Raw genomic sequence first — 10,596 nt, 5'->3', positions numbered from 1 at the left:
ATGTTAAGAATTAAAATAATAATGATGGCAGGATTAAAAAAAATGTTCAGAAAATAATAAGCAAAAATATTTGACCTTTTGGAAGTGACAAAACTGACACGAGATGGCTGCAACGTATTGAGTGACATCTCTCAAAGCCAATCGTCATTTATTATTAAGATTCAATGAAACAGAAAGAGCCAGAAATTTAAACCAATCACAATGATCTCTCTAAAGACCATCCAATCACATGCTTACAAAACAGCCCAAGCCGTAAGCATGCGCAGTACGTCATAACCGAACTGCGGCGCCAGGCTAGGCTACGGGTAGCTATTAGGTTGTCTTTTTCGAGGGGAGAAAGAAAAAACAACGTTACAGGTACGTTTGTCTTTTCAAAATGATTTTATTTTAAGTATGCTGGGAAGAGTTTTACTTGACGTCACACGAGTTTCACCGCTCGTTTGAATTAAAATGGATAGCGTTCGTAATCCCTATACAATTTGCTATCCGGATGCGATTCGTGACGTCAGGCTAGACAGAACATCCGGTTTCAATGAACGGTCCAGTTTTGTTTGAATTTAACATTTACCTAATGTGTTCGACAGAGAGCAAAGGCGGTAAAATGGCCATGGTCTGTCGGTCACTCATCCCTTTGCTGTTGCTGAGTGCGGCAATTTCGGCCGTAGAGGTGCAGCGCCCCCGCGGTGTCCCGCTATCAAGTAAGACTTTGACTTACGAGTTTCAATTCGTTACATGGCCATGGTCAAAATCTAGATTTCTCGCATTTTAAATTGGAAATCTGTTTATTATATTGTCCAATAGAAAAGCACTTCTACGTGGAGGGCAAACCTTTCACTTGCTTGGATGGCTCCCGCACAATTACCTTTGACAGAGTGAATGATGACTACTGTGACTGTCAGGATGGTTCGGATGAGCCAGGTTTGTACATCCGGCAGCGGCTCTCTTTTCCTAATTGTATTTGATACATCAAACCCATTTGTTCTTTGGCAGGCACTCCGGCTTGCCCCAACGGCAGCTTCCACTGCACTAACGCGGGCTATCGATCCGTCTTCATCCCATCGTCCCGAATCAATGATGGTGTATGCGGTAAGATTACTTATTTCTCTTTTCTTTTTTCCCCCTCCTACTTGTGGTCAAGATTTATATTCAATGGAAACATTCCTTTCATAGACTGCTGTGATGCAACAGATGAGTACAACAGCGGCGCTAGTTGCCCCAATACCTGCAGGTAAAGGTGACTCTTTTGGTCATCGCTGAATTGATTAATTAGCTTGTTAGAAAGTTGTAACAACAAGTGCAGCCATAAAAATGCTTTTTTCTGTTTCATAGGGAGTTGGGGCTCAAGGAGAAGGAGAGTCTGCAAAAACTGGCAGAGATTGCAAAAGAGGGTTTCATTCTCAAACAACAACTCATTCAGGAAGCCAAGAGGGGTCTGGAGGAAAAGAAGGTGGGATGATATTCGAATTGTATTTCTTTCTTACTTAATAGATCATAATGTTTGAAAAAAGACGCTTTTTTGCCCTGGCAGACTAAAGCGCTTGAACTGGAGGCCAGTAAGAAACAACTGGAGGAGAAGTTGGAGGCTCTGAGAACAGTGAAGGAAGCGGCAGAGGAGCCTGAGAAAGAAGCAAAAGAGCGCCATCTCAAGGAATGGGAAGGTAAGCAAATCTGTCTCAATGTGGATAAGTCAATATTTATTCATATTAAATCGAATAATTATTTGTGCAGATGAGAAGGCTGCGCTACGCGCTGAGAAGGACAAAGCTCGACTGGCTGAGGTGTTCCTTGAACTGGATGATGATGACGATGGCTTGTGAGTATCAACATCAAACCAGAATGATGCATACATTGATTTACTGTATTTTTAATAATTGTTTTGACTCATGGCAATTAGTCCCACTGATGTTTATAACATCCTTTTAATGGTTTGATTTACTAATAATAACATTTATTTTAATTTCAGTGTCTCCCTGACTGAGCTTCAGTCCCACACTGAACTCGACACAGATTCTGATGGTTCTTTCACTGAAACGGAGGCTCGGGTAAAAAAAAACAAAAAAAAGCGCTTGTGTTGAGCACCACATGTAGTCAATTTTAAAATTTGAACCAATTTTGAAAATGTCAGAGACATTAAGCCCCTTAACGGCTGTTAATACGCTACGCACCGTTAATGTCATCCTCATCTTCGACAGGCCCTTTTGGGAGGTGTGGACAAAGCGGATATGGTGGCATTCGAGGCTGTCTGGAAGGACATAAAAGACAAATACATATCCGAGGTAGGACTCCGGCAACCCCCCCCCCCCAAATCAAGTTTGCTAACATGGACCTTTCTTGGCGGCAGTCCCAAGCGCCGGCAGAGACGCCGCAGGAGGAGATGCCGCACGGGGAGACGAGGGAGCCGCTGTCTGACAATGACTCTGAAAACTACCCGGAAGGTGAAATCCCGGAGGATGATGACGATGACGACGATCAGGAGGAGGAGGATGACGAGGAGGAGGAAGATGATGATCCAGATGAGGCAGACTACAATGTAAACTTTTGGAGATTGCGCGCTACGTGAGAAAAGTTCATCCCTCTGACTCACCGTGTTTGTGTGTGTGTGTGTGCTTTATTACACAGAGGCCTCCTGCGGTGCAAGAAAAGAAGGATGACGAGGGGACGATGCCGCCCTACGATGGAGAAACGCAGATCCTCATTGATGGTAAGGGCTCGTGTGACTCGGTGATGAGTAATCACAAAAAATGCACACCTGAATACACCTTGTTGAAATATTGCTTCAAACATGGCATGTGCTTTACAATAGCGGGCAGCTTGAGTGAATTGGCGTGGAAATGTCTTTCTCATCCGATGCAGTACACTAAAGCAAACAATTTGATCTCATTAGACGACGTAGGCGTGCGTACCTAATGTTGTGGCCATGTGTGCATTAAATTCCCCATCAAAGCCAAGTAATTGAATCTGGCATGTTTGTTTTGCTAGCCGCCCAGAAGGCCAGAGAGCAGTTTGATGAGGCCGAGCGAGCTCTCCGGGAACTGGATGATCAGTTGAAGTAAGTACTGTACTCGGAATACGACGCACGTCTATTCCAGTAATGCCAATGCGCCCGGCTGGATTTACAGTCTTCAATTCAATGTTTGTTTCTGATTTATTTTTCTCCTATTTCAGTTGACACATTTGGTCAATTTCTAACACCAATGTGGCTTTAGATGTGACATAACTGTGTTTAATTCCGTGGCCTCGCTCCAGCTAACAATTGTTTTCTGCAGGAGCATTGAAAAGGAAACAAACTCTGACTTTGGACCCAGTGCTGAGTTTGCCTACCTCTACAGCCAGTGCTACGAAATGCCCACTGGCGAGTATGTCCTCGGGTGGCGTTATTCTTTTGTTTGTGGTATTTGGTGTGACCAACTTTGTTTTGTCAGGTACATCTACAGGTTCTGCCCCTTCAATCGAGTAACGCAGAAACCCAAATACGGCGGCTCAGAGACCAGCTTAGGGTAATGCAAAATGGCCTCCAGCGAACGCTTGGCTCGTTTCTTGGAAACTTATTGTTTAAATTATTTTTTTTGTTTTGTTTTAAGGACATGGGGTCATTGGGACGGTCCTGAGGGTGACGTCTACGCCGTGATGAAGTATGAAAATGGAATGGGATGCTGGCAAGGTCCCAACAGATCCACCACGGTGCGTCTTTATCCGCCTTTCCAAAGCGGGACACAAAAAAGCATTTGCTGAAATTTTGGGCTTTGTTTTGCAGGTCAAACTAAAATGCGGGCGGGAGACAGCAGTAACGTCCACGGCTGAGCCCAGTCGCTGCGAGTATTTAATGGAATTCACCAGTCCCGCCCTCTGCCAGGAACCCAAGACCATGCACGAACATATCGAACTTTGAACCCACTCCACCTGTGAGTCCTATTTTCATATGTCATTACGTATAATAATGCATGTGCTGCAGTGAATGGCTTTGCATATTTTCCTGCCACCTTACCTCAAATTGACACATGAACACGAAGCTCACTGAATTGAAACGAAACGCGGCCGCGGTTGACGCGGTTACGTGACATCAAAGCGCGTCTCAGCATTTGACGGCGAGGAAAAGAGTCGACGTGCCTTTATGGCTTTCTCTTTTTCTGTGTGAACAACGAGCCGAAGCACAGCAGAGACAAGGTAATGGTATCTTCCTAAAAGTTCATTACGTTTATAGAGAGACAAGAATGAATTAAATGTGACAGTTTAACGACGCGACGTCGGATAGAAGAATTTGGCAGCGTTGAAATGCCGCACTGCAGTCTTCTGATGAGAAAGATGTCTTTACTAACGACAGTTAATGCATGCATACTCATTTCATTGTCGTTATTGTTGTACCGTAGTAGCTTGTCTTGAATAGTAATTTTCCACTTCTACTAATCGTGTTGTTTTCGACTAAATCCTGTTCTATGTAATTGAGCATAAGACTTGCATGTTTTTGCTTTGCTGATGGTGGCGTCGTTGTTGTCATGTTATAAATCTAATACAACGCTGACCCTAGGTTAGCTTACAAAATGATTCGGAAATTCAACCCTACTGGGATTTGACACCCCACTCGGACAAGGAGTGCCAAAGTGAACGTGTTTGTGCTCCTCTTGCAGAGTTTTCACCAGGGACCATGTCGCCGCGGCAACAGAAAGTTGTGAGGAGCCACCGCACTGCTATTTCATTGTGTTAAGTAAATAAACGGGTTATTTTACATGTACTTGTGGTTATTTGAAAGTAATACAGAGTAGTGGTTCAGCTGTCTATAAATGATCACCTTATAATTCTTTTAGCATTGTAAGACAGTTTGATTATTATTTTTTTAATAATCGAGGTTCAACTTTGTTATGAAATCCTACATTAATAATTGAACCTTAGCTTCTTGTTGTAATTCAGGTAAGTCGTAATATTTTATTGTAGTTGTTAGATGTAAACCAGAATTTTTTTCTCATTAACAATTAAATCGTCCAATATTGCGACTGAGAAAATGACAGCGGAAGAATATTTGTTCACTCAACAAAATGGGGCCCACTCGTATTTGTAACTTTTATTTTTTTCTGGCATGTAAAGTACAAATAATTAAACAATCCCATGAAAAAGTCTTCAAGCGTCTTCTGCTGAAATCCCAGTAGTAAATATTCTAGACTAAACCGAAAGGTTTTTACTCGTATTTTGTTTGTTTGTTTGTTTGTTTCTCATTGCTCATTTGGTCATGTCTGGAAGTATGTATGAGTGTTTAGTGTTCCACTACTTTCTGATCGGTTTTTTGATTTTTGTTCTACTGTTCCAGGAAAAATGTAAGAAAAACATCACTAATAATATACTGCGTCCCCTCTTCTAAATAAATAGACACAAAATATAGTCGGTTGAGAAACAGAAGCACCACTAGCCCCCGCGGACAACAAAATCTTCCTGCTGCTTGTCTTTCATCAACAATGAACAAACTAGCATCCTTGCTAATTTTTATATTTTTTTTTTGGCCCAAAACAAACAATGTCGGTGCACTTTCTAAATCCATTTTTAGACAAGCGTGTACAGGAAAGCATCTTGTGAGGGACAACCCCGCTACCTCCTTCTGGCTGGTGGAGGGGCTGTCCCGTTGTCTCGCGGGCTGACTGAGCGGTTTGGGTAAAAAAAGCAAGACTGTGATTAGGTTAAATAATTAAAAGATTTTTCATTGAACAAGACAAACAGAACACAGGCAATAAAGGCATAACATCTAGCACACAGCATGTATGTTTATACAGTTCAATTAGTTAAATATAGCAGTGCATTCTTTGACTATGGAGAACGTTTTTCCAAATCGAACTTCTAAAGCTGTTTTTCTAGTCGTCCCCCAGTTTTTTTTTTTCTCTCGCTCTCCCTCTCTCTCCCCAAAAAACGAAATGGTGTAACCACAATTTTGGCAAAAAACTTTTAACCTTGCAAAATATAACGAAATAAACCATAAATATACACAAAACATACTTCATACATACAACATAATAATAATAATAATAATAATCATAATAAATAGTTTTTAAGTTAACAATAAGTTAAAACTACAAGCTTAAAGTCGCCCAAATAATACAAGTTTGTTGGCGCTATTTTGATTTTTTTCACTTTAAATAATTTTTATGTTGCAACAAAAGCTACCACAGACTTTTACAAACACAATCGAACACAGTTTTGATTGAACAAAAAGAATCTAACTAAGTCTAAAACCGGCATACACTTTAAAAAACTGCAACTAATTAGATAATGGAGGAAAAAAGAACAAACCGTACCCAATCGATGCAACCAAACATAATCTTGACCCATATGTGTGTTCTCTATGGCAACATCAACAAATACACTCATTTAACAAGTGAGTCCTGATATGCAATTGAAATCAATAAATTACAAGCAAAAAAAAAATGATATCAGTCGACATGGGCTAAAAAAACGCATGATCTATTAAGACAGTATTCCTTTCAAGGTCACTGATGATTGCTCTGTTTTTGTCGGAGCGTTTGAGCTCGCGTGGTCAGAGCGCAAATTACGGGGGCTGAAGAGGTCGTTATGGAAATTTACAGATCAGAGCTCTCGTTTGATTTCTCCTAACGAGCCGTCTTGTCCTCGCGCGGTTGGTCGTCTGATCTCTTGTTTGTTCCTTTTGCTATTTCCGCAAACCTTTTCAGTGTGACGTTTCATTTCTTTTTTAAAAAATATATATCATTTGTTCTCAGTCAATATAAAAACAAAGCACATTGCACTTACTGTTCCATAGGAAAGTTTTTTTGTCTTTTTTTTTTTTTTTTAAATATGATTATTGTTGTCGCTCGAGCGGTGTGTGTGTATGTGTGTGGTACTCTTTCCCGTTCCTCGGCTCTCTTCTGTACGTTATGAGTTGAAGGTGGTCTGTGAGTATGAAAGTTCAATCCGGGTTTTGTGGGTGGACTGCGATACATTGAACGGCTCTGATCTCAAAAAGCGAACATACTCGGTATTCGGGCGCTAATGCCCGACCGAAAATAGCCGTATTAGTCCTGCTAAATAACAGCGGCGAGATCGACAAAGATGAAGTATTTGAAGCGGCGCGATGATTCTATGGATCAAATCGGTGGTGAGACAAAAGCAGATGACGGAAATATCGAGGGAGGTATACTCGATCCGATGCTGACTTAAGAGAGGTGATGCGATTCATGGCTTGTTTCTGATATGCCTTCTTAACGTTGCGCCGTCTGCGTAAAATGTGTGCAAATGGGATTTGCTCGCTGCTGTGATGTATCAGCGTAATAGAGCTCGCTGGGTTTTAGGATCCACAAATGATATGCGCAGGAGAGATGTTCAAAAAGTGTGGAGAGGGTCCTTAAAGACGGCATAAATAACAGATTTGTACAGCAATTAATCCGGGGTGGGGGTTGTGATAGATTAAAGTTTCACTGACTTGCAAAGCAAACTCTTTGGCAAAAAAAAAATCAAATCTATCGAAGGAATCGTCCTCAAGTGTTCACCGCAAGGCCGCATTGTCATTTCAAATCTGCGCGTTTTTGTTTTTTTTTTTGCGTTGCAAGCAGCGATTCGTTTTGTCAGCCGGGCAATGAGATGGTTTCACCGCACTATTTTTATTTTATTTTTCCCCGTCTGGGATTCGCACGTCAAAGAGGCAGCACGAAGCAACACTGTACACGAGTTGCGAGCGCTCCGAAGAATAGATGCGTGCCGTATCCCCCGAACGGTTCAGCTTGACCTAGATTTTATTTGATGTCAGATTCGGTTGTGGTCTTCTTCTTAACTGTCAAGTTTGTCTTCAAAACGTTAGCCACGGTCGAGCGGTTTAAGTTGGTGTGTTGCGATACAATGTTCCTCTGCCCCATCCCGACATCCCCACCCGCACACCGCATGCTGGTTTCCCTTCCCTCTCACGGCGGCAAACATCAGAGGGTTTAAAATAAAGCCATGCGATGTCCCAATTTTTTTTTTTTTTTCCCCAAGCTTAAGAATCTGTAAAAATTCAGCACAAGGTCTTGTTCCTTTGTATGTATAAAAATAGATTTATCTCTAATGTAATCCTTTCAAAGAGATCGTCCTCTTTGGCTAACACAGCGTCATTTAGAAAAGCAAAAAGCGAAACCTGTCTTGAATATAGTTGACCCTATTTAATCTAAGACCGTGTGCAGATATCGAAAGACGTTTGCCCCTCCCCATAGTAGTCTGCTCTGTGATAGACACTTCAGATCAGACGGGCAAGGCCCTTAATGTTCCATCAAGGGGGTGCCGGTAATAAATTCCACGTCACTGGGTTAGAGATATTTTGAAAAACGCGATGCAAATCAATCAGAAGTGCAATTTCGACACTATTTGTCGTCTCGATGTTACTCGGTTGTCTTGTTAGGGCAAGGGTTTGGCGGCGAAGCCGTCGAGTTGTTGTTCGAAAGGGATAAAAACCGAGAAGCGTCGGTCAAAGCGCGAGGTTTTACACGTGTTATTTTTTCTCTGCGGATCTGACAAGCCGATTTAATTGTTATCACTTTGTCAGCCGGGAGCACTTAGGACACGTGCCAGCAAAAACTATCGTGTCAGATGTGTAGTTTAGGTTCGTATGTTTCGTCAAATGTTTTGATCGCCTGAAGCATCTCATGCCAGATTACGCACCGATGCGCTTAAAGCGTTGCGAAAAAACAAAAGCAAAAAACGTCATTTCGAATTGAGCGGATAATCGATCCCAAGCCCATCAGCGAGTTCTTGATGTACCCCCTCGCCCCTCAGCTTTGAGATTACAAAGAGTCTGCTTCGGTTTATTCCACCTTGAGGATAGATTAGGAATTATTTTGCTCGAGTGGACTTGTCTTGTTTGGGGTGACACTGCGGGATGGGGACGAATTTCTAATTCCAGTTCCCAGATTCACAAGCTTACTTAAATGGCATTGGGTCAGAGCGAACATGGTCACGTCGAGTCGAGAATCTGCCTTTACGCTCGGCACCGCCTAAAGCAGGTCAGGAAACAGTAGTCGAGGTTTTTAGAAAATGCTTACATATACGGCTATTATTACCACCTTATACCTGTATATTGAATATATAGTTATATTTTCGATAGACGTATATAAGAGAACACTGTGTCTTAATTTCATTTTCTTTGATCTTATAAAAGTCACTGATTCAAAATGCCCCAAGTGTAAAAAAAAAAAAGAAAATAAAGAAAAGTGAGTTCATCCTCTCCAGCGTGATACCGGCAGAGATTATAGGGGTAAAAGTTTGGGGTAAATTGCACATATTCGTTAAAAAATTTGATCGATATTCTTTTTGTCTTTTGTTCATCAGTTGCCATCATTTGCCTGAATTCAATCAAAGCACACATTCGTTGTCACATTCATTCGACTGTCTCCTAAATAGATAGCTCTTAACCCTTTACCCAACAAACCAGCTACGTACCCCTTCTAATTCAATCCAGGCAAAGACAGGGAAGGTTCTAGCGTGTTGTGGAAAGAGAACGGAAAAACTCCACTAGTGTGTTTGGTTGAAACTCTACTGGTGGATGCTTGCCTATGGATAGGTTTGGTCATGTGTGTCGGTATCCTTGTTTGCACGTGTCTGTGGGTTCTGCGATTATACATCGTGGATTTGTGTGCGGAAGCGTCAGAGAGAGACTCAGTCCAGGCCCATATATAAAGTGATGGCACGGGGAGACCCGGTTAGCCCCCCTCCCCCCCGTGCAGGTCAAAGGTGCTGGTGCCCAATGGCCCCTCTCTCAAGCCTTGTGCTGCTTGCTGGTCTTGAAGGAAACCTGCAGCACGCGGTCGCCCAGGCGGTAGCCGTTAAGGCTGGCGATCGCCATGGCCGCCTCGTCGTAGTTGGTCATGGTTACAAAACCGAAGCCCTTACATTTGTTGGTGGTAAAGTCACGGATGACCTTGACGTTGGTGACCGCGCCGAACGGCCCAAAGAGCTGCCACAGGACACTTTCGTCCGCCTCGGGCGACAGGTTGTACACGAAAATGCACCAGCCGGCTCCGGTGGGACCGGTGAGGTTGACGCCGGCGAGGCTGGTCATGCTGTCGATGGTGATGGGGGAGAATCTGGGGAAGAGAGTGGGAGAACTACCATGGGTGTCATTCTGAAGTTCCACACAGCATTCACTGCTCTACTCTATCTTTGATGGCCCCAATGTCTTTTAAGCTTTTCGAAATCGATAAGGAGTCACGGGACCCCCATCCCCATCTTATCCAGTAGCGGATGTCTCCAAACTACCTGCTTTTGTAACAAATTGACAACCCGTGGCCCCGAGACACAGACGCCCACATTAGTCTGCTTATTGTCTCGGCTGGCCAAAAGCTTTCTGCAAGAATCCAACATACATGAATCACAATGTTCAACTGAAACCACAGTGTTGAACGAAACACAGAAACCTGGAGAGAAAAGCAAATTAAGAGTCAAATCATACAAAAACTGGAGCAAACAGACGCAAAAAACGGAATCTGGTATGTCCATGCTGGTGAAAAAAAGGGGACATTAAAGCAACTGAAAGGACAATGTTAGTTTGTAAATAATTTCCATCGATAACATAAAACCAAACAAAAATAAGGTTAAACAAAGCCATGCCAGAATACCCCTGCTGGGATGAGGCTA

The 10,596-nt window shown here is 42.6% G+C and overlaps 2 protein-coding genes across 9 annotated transcripts in view; one reads left to right on the top strand and one right to left on the bottom strand.

Annotated features, from left to right (window-relative positions):
• Nucleotides 1–227: 227 nt before the first annotated feature.
• Nucleotides 228–5,111, top strand: prkcsh (PRKCSH beta subunit of glucosidase II). Its single transcript, XM_085933479.1, has 18 exons — nucleotides 228–357; nucleotides 585–698; nucleotides 802–918; nucleotides 991–1,086; nucleotides 1,171–1,228; nucleotides 1,330–1,447; nucleotides 1,529–1,658; nucleotides 1,729–1,813; nucleotides 1,964–2,042; nucleotides 2,193–2,276; nucleotides 2,342–2,530; nucleotides 2,620–2,701; nucleotides 2,980–3,049; nucleotides 3,267–3,356; nucleotides 3,423–3,497; nucleotides 3,582–3,681; nucleotides 3,755–3,902; nucleotides 4,626–5,111. Exons 2-17 carry the CDS (start codon nucleotides 602–604, stop codon nucleotides 3,887–3,889), a joined length of 1,605 nt encoding a protein of 534 aa, XP_085789605.1. The 5' UTR covers nucleotides 228–357; nucleotides 585–601; the 3' UTR covers nucleotides 3,890–3,902; nucleotides 4,626–5,111.
• Nucleotides 4,889–10,596, bottom strand: part of elavl3 (ELAV like neuron-specific RNA binding protein 3) — a 22,816-nt gene continuing 17,108 nt past the window's right edge. For 6 of the 8 annotated variants that reach the window (XM_085933488.1, XM_085933480.1, XM_085933484.1 and 3 more), the window contains one exon: nucleotides 4,889–10,067. In XM_085933488.1, the coding sequence (XP_085789614.1) occupies nucleotides 9,719–10,067 (349 nt within the window). In that variant the 3' untranslated portion in view covers nucleotides 4,889–9,718. The remainder of the gene's footprint in view (nucleotides 10,068–10,596) is intronic. The other 2 variants (XM_085933482.1, XM_085933485.1) reach the window with 1 other exon arrangement.

This window comes from Syngnathus leptorhynchus, chromosome 16 (genome assembly GCF_054491065.1).
Source record: "Syngnathus leptorhynchus isolate UIUO chromosome 16, UIUO_Slep, whole genome shotgun sequence".
Classification (NCBI taxonomy): domain Eukaryota; kingdom Metazoa; phylum Chordata; class Actinopteri; order Syngnathiformes; family Syngnathidae; genus Syngnathus; species Syngnathus leptorhynchus.
The sequence above is the reverse complement of the archived record's forward strand: the minus strand, read 5'-3'. Positions and strand labels throughout refer to the sequence as shown.